This window comes from Panulirus ornatus, chromosome 12 (genome assembly GCF_036320965.1).
Source record: "Panulirus ornatus isolate Po-2019 chromosome 12, ASM3632096v1, whole genome shotgun sequence".
Lineage (NCBI taxonomy): Eukaryota > Metazoa > Arthropoda > Malacostraca > Decapoda > Palinuridae > Panulirus > Panulirus ornatus.
Window position 1 is genome coordinate 29,228,147 of NC_092235.1, and position 16,710 is coordinate 29,244,856.

General features: G+C 42.6%; 1 protein-coding gene across 2 annotated transcripts in view; it reads left to right on the top strand.

The window, feature by feature from the left end:
* The window catches only part of LOC139751987 (frizzled-9-like), a 147,749-nt gene that overhangs the window by 103,018 nt on the left and 28,021 nt on the right, over positions 1-16,710 (top strand). For both annotated transcript variants that reach the window (XM_071667737.1, XM_071667736.1), the window contains exon 9: positions 11,789-12,055. In XM_071667737.1, the coding sequence (XP_071523838.1) occupies positions 11,789-12,055 (267 nt within the window). The remainder of the gene's footprint in view (positions 1-11,788; positions 12,056-16,710) is intronic.

Genomic DNA, 16,710 nt, shown 5'->3' on the forward strand with positions numbered 1-16,710 from the left:
GCCACACATGGAACAACAACCCCCTCCCCCCCTCATAAGTGCAAGGTAGTGCTAGGAAAAGACACCAAAGGCCCCATTCGTTCACACTGTCTCTAGCTATCATGTAATAATGCACTGAAACCACAGCTCCCTTTCCACATCCAGGCCCCACAGAACTTTCCATGGTTTACCCCAGATGCTTCACATGCCCTGGTTCAATCCATTGATAGCACGTCGACCCCGGTATACCACATCGTTCCAATTCACTCTATTCCTTGAACGCCTTTCACCCTCCTGCAAGTTCAGGCCCTGATCACTCAAAATCTTTTTCACTCCATCTTTCCACCTCCAATTTGGTCTCCCACTTCTCCTCGTTCCCTACACCTCTGACACATCTATCTTCTTTGTCAACCTTTCCTCACTCATTCTCTCCATGTGACCAAACCATTTCAAAACACCCTCTTCTGCTCTCTCAACCACACTATTTTTAATATGATTCATGGTGAGGTGCCTGAGAATTGGTGGAATGCTTACATAGTGCCACTGTACAAAGGCAAAGGAGACAAAGGTGAGTGCTCAAATTACAGAGGTATAAGTTTGTTGAGTATTCCTGGGAAATTATATGGGAGGGTATTGATTGAGAGGGTGAAGGCATGTACAGAGCATCAGATTGGGGAAGAGCAGTGTGGTTTCAGAAGTGGTAGAGGATGTGTGGATCAGGTGTTTGCTTTGAAGAATGTATGTGAGAAATACTTAGAAAAGCAAATGGATTTGTATGTAGCATTTATGGATCTGGAGAAGGCATATGATAGAGTTGATGGAGATGCCCTGTGGAAGGTACTGAGAATATATGGTGTGGGAGGCAAGTTGTTAGAAGCAGTGAAAAGTTTTTATCGAGGATGTAAGTCATGTGTACGTGTAGGAAGAGAGGAAAGTGATTGGTTCTCAGTGAATGTAGGCTTGCGGCAGGGGTGTGTGATGTCTCCATGGTTGTTTAATTTGTTTATGGATGGGGTTGTTAGGGAGGTGAATGCAAGAGTTTTGAAAAGAGGGGCAAGTATGCAGTCTGTTGGGGATGAGAGAGCTTAGGAAGTGAGTCAGTTGTTGTTCGCTGATGATACAGCGCTGGTGGCTGATTCATGTGAGAAACTGCAGAAGCTGGTGACTGAGTTTGGTAAAGTGTGTGAAAGAAGAAGGTTAAGAGTAAATGTGAATAAGAGCAAGAGTATTAGGTACAGTAGGGTTGAGGGTCAAGTCAATTGGGAGATAAGTTTGAATGGAGAAAAACTGGAGGAAGTAAAGTGTTATAGATATCTGGGAGTGGATCTGGAAGCGGATGGAACCATGGAAGCGGAAGTAAATAATACGGTGGGGGAGGGGGCAAAAATTCTGGGAGCCTTGAAGAATGTGTGGAATCTTGGAAAGCAAAAATGGTTATGTTTGAAGGAATAGTGGTTCCAACAATGTTGTATGGCTGCGAGGCATGGGCAATGGATAGAGTTGTGCGCAGGAGGGTGGATGTGCTGGAAATGAGATGTTTGAGGACAATATGTGGTGTGAGGTGGTTTGATCGAGTAAGTAATGTAAGGGTATGAGAGATGTGTGGAAATAAAAAGAGCGTGGTTGAGAGAGCAGAAGAGGGTGTTTTGAAATGGTTTGGGCACATGGAGAGAATGAGTGAGGAAAGATTGACCAAGAGGATATAAGTGTCAGGTGGAGGGAACGAGGAGAAGTGGGAGACCAAATTGGAGGTGGAAAGATGGAGTGAAAAAGATTTTGAGTGATCGGGGCCTGAACATGCAGGAGGGTGAAAGGCGGGCAAGGAATAGAGTGAATTGGATTGATGTGGTATACTGGGGTCGACGTGCTGTCAATGGATTGAATCAGGCATGTGAAGCATCTGGGGTAAACCATGGAAAGTTCTGTGGGGCCCGGATGTGGAAAGGGAGCTGTGGTTTTGGGCATTATTGCATGACAGCTAGAGACTGAGTGTGAACGAATGCGGCCTTTGTTGTCTTTTCCTAGCACTACCTCGCACACATGAGGGGGGAGGGGGATGTTATTCCATGTGTGGCAAGGTGGCGATGGGAATGAATAAAGGCAGACAGTGTGAATTGTGTGCATGTGTATATATGTATGTGTCTGTGTGTGTATATATATGTGTACATTGAGATGTATGGGTATGTATATTTGCGTGTGTGGATGTGTATGTATATACATGTGTATGGGGGTGGGTTGGGCCATTTCTTTCGTCTGTTTCCTTGCGCTACCTCGCAAACGCAGGAGACAGCGACAAAGCAAAATAAATAAATATATATATATATATATATATATATATATATATATATATATATATATATATATATATATACATTTCAGAATGGAAAAAGGTGAGAACAATGGAAGTAAGGGGAGTGGGGGAGGAATGGGATGTATTTAGGGAATCAGTGATGGATTGCGCAAAAGATGCTTGTGGCATGAGAAGAGTGGGAGGTGGGTTGATTAGAAAGGGTAGTGAGTGGTGGGATGAAGAAGTAAGAGTATTAGTGAAAGAGAAGAGAGAGGCATTTGGACGATTTTTGCAGGGAAAAAATGAAATTGAGTGGGAGATGTATAAAAGAAAGAGACAGGAGGTCAAGAGAAAGGTGCAAGAGGTGAAAAAGAGGGCAAATGAGAGTTGGGGTGAAAGAGTATCATTAAATTTTAGGGAGAATAAAAAGATGTTCTGGAAGGAGGTAAATAAAGTGCGTAAGACAAGGGAGCAAATGGGAACTTCAGTGAAGGGCGCAAATGGGGAGGTGATAACAAGTAGTGGTGATGTGAAAAGGAGATGGAGTGAGTATTTTGAAGGTTTGTTGAATGTGTTTGATGATAGAGTGGCAGATATAGGGTGTTTTGGTCGAGGTGGTGTGCAAAGTGAGAGGGTTAGGGAAAATGATTTGGTAAACAGAGAAGAGGTAGTGAAAGCTTTGCGGAAGATGAAAGCCGGCAAGGCAGCAGGTTTGGATGGTATTGCAGTGGAATTTATTAAAAAAGGGGGTGACTGTATTATTGACTGGTTGGTAAGGTTATTTAATGTATGTACGACTCATGGTGAGGTGCCTGAGGATTGGCGGAATGCGTGCATAGTGCCATTGTACAAAGGCAAAGGGGATAAGAGTGAGTGCTCAAATTACAGAGGTATAAGTTTGTTGAGTATTCCTGGTAAATTATATGGGAGGGTATTGATTGAGAGGGTGAAGGCATGTACAGAGCATCAGATTGGGGAAGAGCAGTGTGGTTTCAGAAGTGGTAGAGGATGTGTGGATCAGGTGTTTGCTTTGAAGAATGTATGCGAGAAATACTTAGAAAAGCAAATGGATTTGTATGTAGCATTTATGGATCTGGAGAAGGCATATGATAGAGTTGATAGGGATGCTCTGTGGAAGGTATTAAGAATATATGGTGTGGGAGGAAAGTTGTTAGAAGCAGTGAAAAGTTTTTATCGAGGATGTAAGTCATGTGTACGTGTAGGAAGAGAGGAAAGTGATTGGTTCTCAGTGAATGTAGGTTTGCGGCAGGGGTGTGTGATGTCTCCATGGTTGTTTAATTTGTTTATGGATGGGGTTGTTAGGGAGGTAAATGCAAGAGTTTTGGAAAGAGGGGCAAGTATGAAGTCTGTTGGGGATGAGAGAGCTTGGGAAGTGAGTCAGTTGTTGTTCGCTGATGATACAGCGCTGGTGGCTGATTCATGTGAGAAACTGCAGAAGCTGGTGACTGAGTTTGGTAAAGTGTGTGGAAGAAGAAAGTTAAGAGTAAATGTGAATAAGAGCAAGGTTATTAGGTACAGTAGGGTTGAGGGTCAAGTCAATTGGGAGGTGAGTTTGAATGGAGAAAAACTGGAGGAAGTGAAGTGTTTTAGATATCTGGGAGTGGATCTGGCAGCGGATGGAACCATGGAAGCGGAAGTGGATCATAGGGTGGGGGAGGGGGCGAAAATTCTGGGGGCCTTGAAGAATGTGTGGAAGTCGAGAACATTATCTCGGAAAGCAAAAATGGGTATGTTTGAAGGAATAGTGGTTCCAACAATGTTGTATGGTTGCGAGGCGTGGGCTGTGGATAGAGTTGTGCACAAGAGGATGGATGTGCTGGAAATGAGATGTTTGAGGACAATGTGTGGTGTGAGGTGGTTTGATCGAGTGAGTAACGTAAGGGTAAGAGAGATGTGTGGAAATAAAAAGAGCGTGGTTGAGAGAGCAGAAGAGGGTGTTTTGAAGTGGTTTGGGCACATGGAGAGAATGAGTGAGGAAAGATTGACCAAGAGGATATATGTGTCGGAGGTGGAGGGAACGAGGAGAAGAGGGAGACCAAATTGGAGGTGGAAAGATGGAGTGAAAAAGATTTTGTGTGATCGGGGCCTGAACATGCAGGAGGGTGAAAGGAGGGCAAGGAATAGAGTGAATTGGAGCGATGTGGTATACCAGGGTTGACGTGCTGTCAGTGGATTGAATCAAGGCATGTAAAGCGTCTGGGGTAAACCATGGAAAGCTGTGTAGGTATGTATATTTGCGTGTGTGGATGTATGTATATACATGTGTATGGGGGGGGGGGTTGGGCCATTTCTTTCGTCTGTTTCCTTGCGCTACCTTGCAAACGCGGGAGACAGTGACAAAGTATAATAAAAAAAAAAAAATAATAATATATATATATATATATATATATATATATATATATATATATATATATATATATATATATATATATATATTAGAGAGAGAGAGAGAGAGAGAGAGAGAGAGAGAGAGAGAGAGGCATGGCATTTGGACAATTTTTGAAGGGAAATAATGCAAATGCAAATGAGTGGGAGATGTATAAAAGAAAGAGGCAGGAGGTCAAGAGAAAGGTGCAAGAGGTGAAAAAGACGGCAAATGAGAGTTGGGGTGAGAGAGTGTCATTATATTTTAGGGAGAATAAAAAGATGTTTTGGAAGGAGGTAAATATGGTGCATAAGACAATGGATTCAATGGGACCTTCTGTGAAGGGGGCTAATGGGGAGGTGATAACAAGTAATGGTGATGTGAGAAGGAGATGGAGTAGGTGTATTTTGAAGGTTTATTGAATGTGTTTGATGATAGAGTGGCAGATATAGGGTGTTTTGGTCGAGGTGGTGTGCAAAGTGAGAGGGTTAGGGAAAATGATTTGGTGAACAGAGAAGAGGTAGTAAAAGCTTTGCGGAAGATGAAAGCTGGCAAGGCAGTGGGTTTGGATGGTATTGCAGTGGAATTTATTAAAAAAGGGGGTGACTGTATTGTTGACTGGTTGGTAAGGTTATTTAATGTATGTATGACTCATGGTGAGGCGCCTGAGGATTGGCGGAATGCTTGCATAGTGCCACTGGACAAAGGCAAAGGGGATAAAAGTGAATGCTCACATTACAGAGGTATAATTTTGCTGAGTATTTCTGGGAAACTATATGTGAGGGTATTGATTGAGAGGGTGAAGGCATGTACAGAGCATCAGACTGGGGAAGAGCAGTGTGGTTTCAGAAGTGGTAGAGGATGTGTGGATCAGGTGTTTGCTTTGAAGAACGTATGTGAGAAATACTTAGAAAAGCAAATGGATTTGTATGTAGCATTTACGGATCTGGAGAAGGCATATGATAGAGTTGATAGAGATGCTCTGTGGAAGGTATCAAGAATATATGGTGTGGGAGATAAGTTGTTAGAAGCCGTAATAAGTTTTTATCGAGGATGTAAGGCATGTGTACATGTTGGAAGAGAGGAAAGTGATTGGTTCTCAGTGAATGTAGGTTTGCGGCAGGGGTGTGTGATGTCCCCATGGTTGTTTAATTTGTTTATGGATAGGGTTGTTAGGGAGGTGAAAGCAAGAGTTTTGGAAAGAGGGGCAAGTGTGCAGTCTGTTGTGGATGAGAGGGCTTGGGAAGTGAGTCAGTTGTTGTTCGCTGATGATACAGCGCTGGTGGCTGATTCATGTGAGAAACTGCAGAAGCTGGTGACTGAGTTTGGTAAAGTGTGTGAAAGAAGAAAGTTGAGAGTAAATGTGAATAAGTGCAAGGTTATTAGCTAAGTACAGTAGGGTTAAGGGACAAGTCAATTGGGAGGTAAGTTTGAACAGAGAAACTGGAGGAAGTGAAGTGTTTTAGATATCTGGGAGTGGATTTGGCAGTGGATGGAACCATGGAAGCGGAAGTGAATCATAGGGTGGGGGGAAGGGGCAAAAGTTCTGGGAGCGTTGAAGAATGTGTGGAATTCGAGAACATTATCTCGGAAAGCAAAAATGGGTATGTTTGAAGAAATAGTGGTTCTAACAATGTTATATGGCTGCGAGGCATGGACTATGGATAGAGTTGTGCGCAGGAGGGTGGATGTGTTGGAAATGAGATTTTTGAGGACAATGTGTGGTGTGAGGTGGTTTGATCGAGTGAGTAACGTAAGGGTAAGAGAGATGTGTGGAAATAAAAAGAGCGTGGTTGAGAGAGCAGAAGAGGGTGTTTGAATGGTTTGGGCACATGGAGAGAATGAGTGAGGAAAGATTGACCAAGAGGATATATGTGTCGGAGGTGGAGGGAACGAGGAGAAGAGGGAGACCAAATTGGAGGTGGAAAGATGGAGTGAAAAAGATTTTGAGTGATCGGGGCCTGAACATGCAGGAGGGTGAAAGGGGGCAAGGAATAGAGTGAATTGGAGCGATGTGGTATACCAGGGTTGACGTGCTGTCAGTGGATTGAATCAGGCATGTAAAGCGTCTGGGGTAAACCATGGAAAGCTGTGTAGGTATGGTATATTTGCGTGTGTGGATGTATGTATACATGTGTAGGTGGTGTGGATTGGGCCTTTTTTTGTCTTTTCCAGCACTTTCCTTGCGCTACCTCGCAAACGCGGGAGACAGCGACAAAGCAAATAAAATAAAAAAAAAAATATATATATATAATATATATATATATATATATATATATAAATTTAATAAATAGAATAAAAGTAATATATATTATATATATTAGAGGGAGGAGAGAGAGAGATGAGAGAGAGAGAGTGAGAGAGAGGGCATTTGGACAATTTTTGCAGGGAAAAAAAATGCAAATGAGTGGGAGATGTATAAAAGAAAGAGACAGGAGGTCAAGAGAAAGGTGCAAGAGGTGAAAAAGACGGCAAATGAGAGTTGGGGTGAGAGAGTTCATTAAATTTTAGGGAGAATAAAAAGATGTTTTGGAAGGAGGTAAATAAAGTGCATAAGACAATGGATCAATGGGACCCTTTAGTGAAGGGCGCTAAATGGGGAGGTGATAACAAGTAATGGTGATGTGAGAAGGAGATGGAGTGGTTATTTTGAAGGTTTATTGAATGTGTTTGATGATAGAGTGGCAGATATAGGGTGTTTTGGTCGAGGTGGTGTGCAAAGTGAGAGGGTTAGGGAAAATGATTTGGTAAACAGAGAAGAGGTAGTGAAAGCTTTGCGGAAGATGAAAGCCGGCAAGGCAGCAGGTTTGGATGGTATTGCAGTGGAATTTATTAAAAAAGGGGGTGACTGTATTATTGACTGGTTGGTAAGGTTATTTAATGTATGTACGACTCATGGTGAGGTGCCTGAGGATTGGCGGAATGCGTGCATAGTGCCATTGTACAAAGGCAAAGGGGATAAGAGTGAGTGCTCAAATTACAGAGGTATAAGTTTGTTGAGTATTCCTGGTAAATTATATGGGAGGGTATTGATTGAGAGGGTGAAGGCATGTACAGAGCATCAGATTGGGGAAGAGCAGTGTGGTTTCAGAAGTGGTAGAGGATGTGTGGATCAGGTGTTTGCTTTGAAGAATGTATGCGAGAAATACTTAGAAAAGCAAATGGATTTGTATGTAGCATTTATGGATCTGGAGAAGGCATATGATAGAGTTGATAGGGATGCTCTGTGGAAGGTATTAAGAATATATGGTGTGGGAGGAAAGTTGTTAGAAGCAGTGAAAAGTTTTTATCGAGGATGTAAGTCATGTGTACGTGTAGGAAGAGAGGAAAGTGATTGGTTCTCAGTGAATGTAGGTTTGCGGCAGGGGTGTGTGATGTCTCCATGGTTGTTTAATTTGTTTATGGATGGGGTTGTTAGGGAGGTAAATGCAAGAGTTTTGGAAAGAGGGGCAAGTATGAAGTCTGTTGGGGATGAGAGAGCTTGGGAAGTGAGTCAGTTGTTGTTCGCTGATGATACAGCGCTGGTGGCTGATTCATGTGAGAAACTGCAGAAGCTGGTGACTGAGTTTGGTAAAGTGTGTGGAAGAAGAAAGTTAAGAGTAAATGTGAATAAGAGCAAGGTTATTAGGTACAGTAGGGTTGAGGGTCAAGTCAATTGGGAGGTGAGTTTGAATGGAGAAAAACTGGAGGAAGTGAAGTGTTTTAGATATCTGGGAGTGGATCTGGCAGCGGATGGAACCATGGAAGCGGAAGTGGATCATAGGGTGGGGGAGGGGGCGAAAATTCTGGGGGCCTTGAAGAATGTGTGGAAGTCGAGAACATTATCTCGGAAAGCAAAAATGGGTATGTTTGAAGGAATAGTGGTTCCAACAATGTTGTATGGTTGCGAGGCGTGGGCTGTGGATAGAGTTGTGCACAGGAGGATGGATGTGCTGGAAATGAGATGTTTGAGGACAATGTGTGGTGTGAGGTGGTTTGATCGAGTGAGTAACGTAAGGGTAAGAGAGATGTGTGGAAATAAAAAGAGCGTGGTTGAGAGAGCAGAAGAGGGTGTTTTGAAGTGGTTTGGGCACATGGAGAGAATGAGTGAGGAAAGATTGACCAAGAGGATATATGTGTCGGAGGTGGAGGGAACGAGGAGAAGAGGGAGACCAAATTGGAGGTGGAAAGATGGAGTGAAAAAGATTTTGTGTGATCGGGGCCTGAACATGCAGGAGGGTGAAAGGAGGGCAAGGAATAGAGTGAATTGGAGCGATGTGGTATACCAGGGTTGACGTGCTGTCAGTGGATATAATCAAGGCATGTAAAGCGTCTGGGGTAAACCATGGAAAGCTGTGTAGGTATGTATATTTGCGTGTGTGGATGTATGTATATATATGTGTATGGGGGGGGGGTGGGCCATTTCTTTCGTCTGTTTCCTTGCGCTACCTTGCAAACGCGGGAGACAGTGACAAAGTATAATAAAAAAAAAAAAAAATAATATATATATATATATATATATATATATATATATATATATATATATATATATATATATATATATATATATATTAGAGAGAGAGAGAGAGAGAGAGAGAGAGAGAGAGAGAGGCATGGCATTTGGACAATTTTTGAAGGGAAATAATGCAAATGCAAATGAGTGGGAGATGTATAAAAGAAAGAGGCAGGAGGTCAAGAGAAAGGTGCAAGAGGTGAAAAAGACGGCAAATGAGAGTTGGGGTGAGAGAGTGTCATTATATTTTAGGGAGAATAAAAAGATGTTTTGGAAGGAGGTAAATATGGTGCATAAGACAATGGATTCAATGGGACCTTCTGTGAAGGGGGCTAATGGGGAGGTGATAACAAGTAATGGTGATGTGAGAAGGAGATGGAGTAGGTGTATTTTGAAGGTTTATTGAATGTGTTTGATGATAGAGTGGCAGATATAGGGTGTTTTGGTCGAGGTGGTGTGCAAAGTGAGAGGGTTAGGGAAAATGATTTGGTGAACAGAGAAGAGGTAGTAAAAGCTTTGCGGAAGATGAAAGCTGGCAAGGCAGTGGGTTTGGATGGTATTGCAGTGGAATTTATTAAAAAAGGGGGTGACTGTATTGTTGACTGGTTGGTAAGGTTATTCAATGTATGTATGACTCATGGTGAGGCGCCTGAGGATTGGCGGAATGCTTGCATAGTGCCACTGGACAAAGGCAAAGGGGATAAAAGTGAATGCTCACATTACAGAGGTATAATTTTGCTGAGTATTTCTGGGAAACTATATGTGAGGGTATTGATTGAGAGGGTGAAGGCATGTACAGAGCATCAGACTGGGGAATAGCAGTGTGGTTTCAGAAGTGGTAGAGGATGTGTGGATCAGGTGTTTGCTTTGAAGAACGTATGTGAGAAATACTTAGAAAAGCAAATGGATTTGTATGTAGCATTTACGGATCTGGAGAAGGCATATGATAGAGTTGATAGAGATGCTCTGTGGAAGGTATCAAGAATATATGGTGTGGGAGATAAGTTGTTAGAAGCCGTAATAAGTTTTTATCGAGGATGTAAGGCATGTGTACATGTTGGAAGAGAGGAAAGTGATTGGTTCTCAGTGAATGTAGGTTTGCGGCAGGGGTGTGTGATGTCCCCATGGTTGTTTAATTTGTTTATGGATAGGGTTGTTAGGGAGGTGAAAGCAAGAGTTTTGGAAAGAGGGGCAAGTGTGCAGTCTGTTGTGGATGAGAGGGCTTGGGAAGTGAGTCAGTTGTTGTTCGCTGATGATACAGCGCTGGTGGCTGATTCATGTGAGAAACTGCAGAAGCTGGTGACTGAGTTTGGTAAAATGTGTGAAAGAAGAAAGTTGAGAGTAAATGTGAATAAGTGCAAGGTTATTAGCTAAGTACAGTAGGGTTAAGGGACAAGTCAATTGGGAGGTAAGTTTGAACAGAGAAACTGGAGGAAGTGAAGTGTTTTAGATATCTGGGAGTGGATTTGGCAGTGGATGGAACCATGGAAGCGGAAGTGAATCATAGGGTGGGGGGAAGGGGCAAAAGTTCTGGGAGCGTTGAAGAATGTGTGGAAGTCGAGAACATTATCTCGGAAAGCAAAAATGGGTATGTTTGAAGAAATAGTGGTTCTAACAATGTTATATGGCTGCGAGGCATGGACTATGGATAGAGTTGTGCGCAGGAGGGTGGATGTGTTGGAAATGAGATTTTTGAGGACAATATGTGGTGTGAGGTGGTTTGATCGAGTAATAATGAAAGGGTAAGAGAGATGTGTGGTAATAAAAAGAGTGTGGTTGAGAGGACAGAAGAAGGTGTTCTGAAATGGTTTGTTCACATGGAGAGAATGAGTGAGGAAAGATTGACCAAGAGGATATATGTCAGAGGTGGAGGGAACGATGAGAAGTGGGAGACCAAATTGGAGGTAGAAAGATGGAGTGAAAAAGATTTTGAGTGATCGGGGCCTGAACATGCAGGAGGGTGAAAGGTGTGCAAGGAATAGAGTGAATTGGAACGATGTGGTATACCGGGGTCAACGTGCTGTCAATGGATAGAACCAGGGCATGTGAAGTGTCTAGGGTAAACCATTGAAATTTCTGGTGGGCCCGGATGTGGAAAGGGAGCTGTGGTTTCGATGCATTATTACATGACAGCTAGAGACTTGAGTGTGAACGAATGCAACCTTTGTTGTCTTTTCCTAGCGCTACCTCGTGCACATAAGTGGGGAGGGGTTGTTATTTCATGTGTGGCGGGGTGGCGATGGGAATGAATAAAGGCAGACAGTATGAATTATGTACATGCGTATATATGTATATGTCTCTCTGTGTATATATATGTATACGTTGAGATGTATAGGTATGTATATTTGCTTGTGTGGACGTGTATGTATATACATGTGTATGTGGGTGGGTTGGGCCATTCTTTCGTCTGTTTCCTTGCACTACCTCGCTAAGGCGGGTGACAGCGACAAAGCAAAATAAAAAAATATGAATATATACTTTCCCAATTTTAGGTACATTTTTTGACAAATGGGTATTTATTTGTAGTCAAAAAAAAAAAAATTCATATTTTTCTTATGTATTTTGGATGAAAAATCAAAGGTAGATATCCTCCTCACATTAAAGAAGCGCAAGATTTTAATATAATTCATGTCTTCAACAGGAGTGAGTGTGCCCTTGTCTACTACATCATATCATGTAGCAAATAACATAAATAAACTAGAGAAACTGATGGTGCGCATTGGTGTCTTCTCTGTTCTATATACTGTTCCTGCTGTATGTGTAATTGCCTGCAACGTTTATGAATATCTGAGCCGCAAGCAGTGGCGAGTGATGGCATCTGTAGCGGCCTTGCAGTGTGGTGGTGGTGGATTTCATCGTGGCAGGATCACACACAAGCAGTATCATGGTGGTGTTAGTGGCAATGCAGGTGAGTGAAACTCAACAGTATCGCTTCTCTACTTTGGCATTTAGATACTTCTCTACTTTGGCATTTAAGTATTCTCTGAAAGCTATTAGTAAGAAATATGATTGTGTCACATAAATGAAATTTTGGACGAAAATTATGATCAGTAAGATCATAGGTGTGTAGTGATGTTTTGTGGAATCATATCGTGGCTAAAATATGTGCCCTTAAATTGACACCAACAAACAGCATTAGACATAATATTAGAATATTCAAAACATCCGTGAATTTTGCATTAAGAGAGTCATAATGTTGAGTCACTTTATGGGCTGTATTGAAGAACAATGTAACGGGAAGTGAGCAACGATAGTGTGCGACCTTGGTAACCCTTCCAACAACATACGAGATGAACCTTGGCCAAGTATGGCAGGGCTGCTAATGTTTGATTGGTGGAGGTTGATATGTTGTTAGTCAGCTGTTGTAGGTAAATAAATTTGGAAGGTGGAGAGTCTGAGTGCGTTGTTCCCCTCTCCACCCAATAGTAGCGTGTCTTGCTGGTGGAGAGAGCCTATTTCATACAGAGCAAGAGCCAGCATTCAATTGTATAAAAAAAAAAAGGAGAGCTGCTCTATCTTATGCCAGGAACCCTAGACAAGAGCCTGTGCTGTCCACTAACTGAAATACTCCTGGGACTCCATAAAATGAAGGTAAGCAATTCATGCATTAAAATTTTTTTTTTCTTCTGAAACTGGTAAACACGGATATAAAAGAGGATGCACTGATAAGTTGCCTTAAGTGGGAAGGGATATATGGAAATTCTTCATGAACAAGCAAAATATGAGAAAAATCTTACAGCAATAATTGAAGTACAGTAAGGGTAAAAATACATTTAAATTGGGTAGATTGGACTGGATTATAAAATTAAGGCTTATAAGCTAAGGACTGTAGCATCTAAGGCTATTCAGCACTTTAACACTACCTCGCCAATGTGGGAAATGGCGAATAGTATGAAAAAAAAATATCCCTGGGGATAGGGAAGAAAGAATACTTCCAACGCATTCGTCACGTGTCATAGAAGGCGACTAAAGGGGATGGGAGCGGGGGAATGGAAACCCTCCCCTCCTTGTATTTCAACTTTCTTAAAGGGGAAACAGAAGGAGTCACGCGGGGAGTGCTCATCCTCCTCGAAGGCTCAGATTGGGGTGTCTAAATGTGTGTGGATGTAACCAAGATGAGAAAAAAGGAGAGATAGGTAGTATGTTTGAGGAAAGAAACACGGATGTTCAGGCTCTGAGTGAAATGAAGCTCAAGGGTAAAGGGGAAGAGTGGTTTGGAAATGTCTTGGGAGTAAAGTCAGGGGTTAGTGAGAGGACAAGAGCAAGGGAAGGAGTAGCACTACTCCTAAAACAGGAGTCATGGGAGTATGTGATAGAGTGTAAGAAAGTAAACTCTAGACTGATATGGGTAAAACTGAAAGTGGATGTAGAGAGATGGGTGATTATTGGTGCATATGCACCTGGGCATGAGAAGAAAGATCATGAGAGGCAAGTGTTTTGGGAGCAGCTGAGTGAGTGAGTTACTAGTTTTGATGCACGAGACCGGGTTATAGTGATGGGTGATTTGAATGCAAAGGTGAGTAATGTGGCAGTTGAGGGAATAATTGGTGTATATGGGGTGTTCAGTGTTGTAAGTGGAAATGGTGAAGAGCTTGTAGATTTATGTGCTGAAAAAGGACTGGTGATTGGGAATACCTGGTTTAAAAAGAGAGATATACATAAGTATACATATGTGAGTGGAAGAGATGACCAGAGAGCGTTATTGGGTTATGTGTTAATTGATAGGCATGCGAAGGAGAAACTTTTGGATGTTAATGTGCTGAGAGGTGCAACTGGAGGCATGTCTGATCATTATCTTGTGGAGGCAAAGGTGAAGATTTGTAGAGGTTTTCAGAAAAGAGGAGAGAATGTTAGGGTGAAGAGAGTGGGGATAGTAAGTGAGCTTGGAAAGGAGACTTGTGTGAGGAAGTACCAGGAGAGACTGAGTACAGAATGGAAAAAGGTGAGAACTAAGGATGTAAGAGGAGAGGGGGAGAAATGGGATGTATTTAGGGAAGCAGTGATGGCTTGCACAAAAGATGCTTGTGGCAGGAGAAGCGTGGGAGGTGGGCAGATTAGAAAGAGGAGAGAATGTTAGGGTGAAGAGAGTGGGGAGAGTAAGTGAGCTTGGGAAGGAGACTTGTGTGAGGAAGTACTAGGGGAGACTGAGTACAGAATGGAAAATGGTGAGAACAAAGGAGGTAAGGGGAGTGGGGGAGAAATGGGATGTATTTAGGGAAGCAGTGATGGCTTGCACAAAAGATGCTTGTGGCAGGAGAAGCATGGGAGGTGGGCAGATTAGAAAGGGTAGTGAGTGGTGGGATGAAGAAGTAAGATTATTAGTGATAGAGAAGAGAGAGCCATATGGACGATTTTTGCAGGGAAATAATGCAAATGACTGGGAGAAGTGTAAAAGAAAGAGGAAGGAGGTCATGAGAAAGGTGCAAGAGGTGAAGAAGAGGACAAATGAGAGTTGAGGTGAGAGAGTATCATTAACTTTTAGGGAGAATAAAAAGATGTTTTGGAAGGAGGTAAATAAAGTGCAAAAGACAAGGGAGCAAATGGGAACTTCAGTGAAGGGGGCTGATGGGGAGGTGATAACAAGTAGTGGTGATGTGAGAAGGAGATGAAGTGAGGAAGGAGATGGAGTGAGTATTTTGAAGGTTTGTTGAATGTGTTTGATGATAGAGTGGCAGAAATGAAGCTCAAGGGTAAAGGGGAAGAGTGGTTTGGGAATGTCTTGGGAGTAAAGTCAGGGGTTAGTGAGAGGACAAGAGCAAGGGAAGGAGTAGCACTACTCCTGAAACAGGAGTTGTGGGAGTATGTGATAGAGTGTAAGAAAGCAAACTCTAGATTGATATGGGTAAAACTGAAAGTGGATGTAGAGAGATGGGTGATTATTGGTGCATATGCACCTGGGCATGAGAAGAAAGATCATGAGAGGCAAGTGTTTTGGAAGCAGCTGAGTGAGTGTGTTACTAGTTTTGATGCACAAGACCGGGTTATAGTGATGGGTGATTTGAATGTAAAGGTGAGTAATGTGGCAGTTGAGGGAATAATTGGTGTATATGGGGTGTTCAGTGTTGTAAATGGAAATAGTGAAGAGCTTGTAGATTTATGTGCTGAAAAAGGACTGGTGATTGGGAATACCTGGTTTAAAAAGAGAGATATACATAAGTATACATATGTGAGTGGGAGAGATGACCAGAGAGCGTTATTGGGTTGTGTCTTAATTGATAGGCGCACGAAGGAGTGACTTTTAGATGTTAATGTCACCCCAACATTCTTCTTTTCTGAAAACCTCTACAAATCTTCACCTTCGCCTCCACAAGATAATGATCAGACATCCCTCCAGTTGCACCTCTCAGCACGTTAACTCCCAAAAGTCTCTTTTTCACCCACCTGTCAATTAACACGTAGACCAATAACGCTCTCTGGCCATCTCTTCTACTTACATATGTATACTTATGTATATCTCTCTTTTTAAACCAGTTATTCCCAATCAGCAGTCCTTTTTCAGCACAGATCTACAAGCTCTTCACCATTTCCATTTACAACACTGAACACCCCATGTACACTATTTATTCCCTAAACTGCCACATTACTCACCTTTGCATTCAAATGACCCCTCACTATAACCCGGTCTTGTGCATTGAAACTGCTAACACACTCACTCAGCTACTCCCAAAACACTTGCCTCTCCTAATCTTTCTTCTCATCCGCAGGTGCATAGGCACCAATAATCACCCATCTCTCTCCATCCACTTTCAGTTTTACCCATTTCAGTCTAGAGTTTACTTTCTTACACTCTATCACATACTCCCACAACTCCTGTTTCAGGAGTAGTGCTGCTACTCCTTCCCTTGCTCTTGTCCTCTCACCAACCCCTGACTTTACTCCCAAAACATTCCCAAACCACCCTTCCCCTTTACCCTTGAGCTTCGTTTCACTCAGAGCCAAAACATCCAGGTTCCTTTCCTCAAGCATCCTACCTATCTCCTTTTTTCTCATCTTGGTTACATCCACACACATTTAGACACCCCAGTCTGAGCCTTCCAGAAGGATGAGCACTACCAGCGGGATTCCTTCTTCTGTCTCCAGCATTAGTGAGGTAGTGCAATGAAACAGACAAAAGAATGGCCCAACCCACCCACATGCACATGTATATACATAAACTCCCACACACGCAAACATACATACCTATGCATTTCAACATATGCATACATAAACATACACAGACATATACTCATATACACATGTAAATTATTTATACTTGCTTCCTTCATCCATCCCCGCCGCCACACATGAAATGGCACCACCCTCCCCCTGCACGTGTTCGAGGTAGCACTCGGAAAAGACAACAAAGGCCATATTTGTTCACAGTCTCTAACTGTGATGTGTAATGCACTGAAACCATAGCTCCCTTTCCACATCCAGGCCCCACAAAACTTTCTATGGTTTACCCCAGAAGCTTCAAATGAACTGGTTCAATACATTGACAGCACGTCGACTCTGGTATACCACATCGTTCCAATTCACTCTATTCCTTGCACGCCTTTCACCCTCCTGTATGTTCAGGCCTTG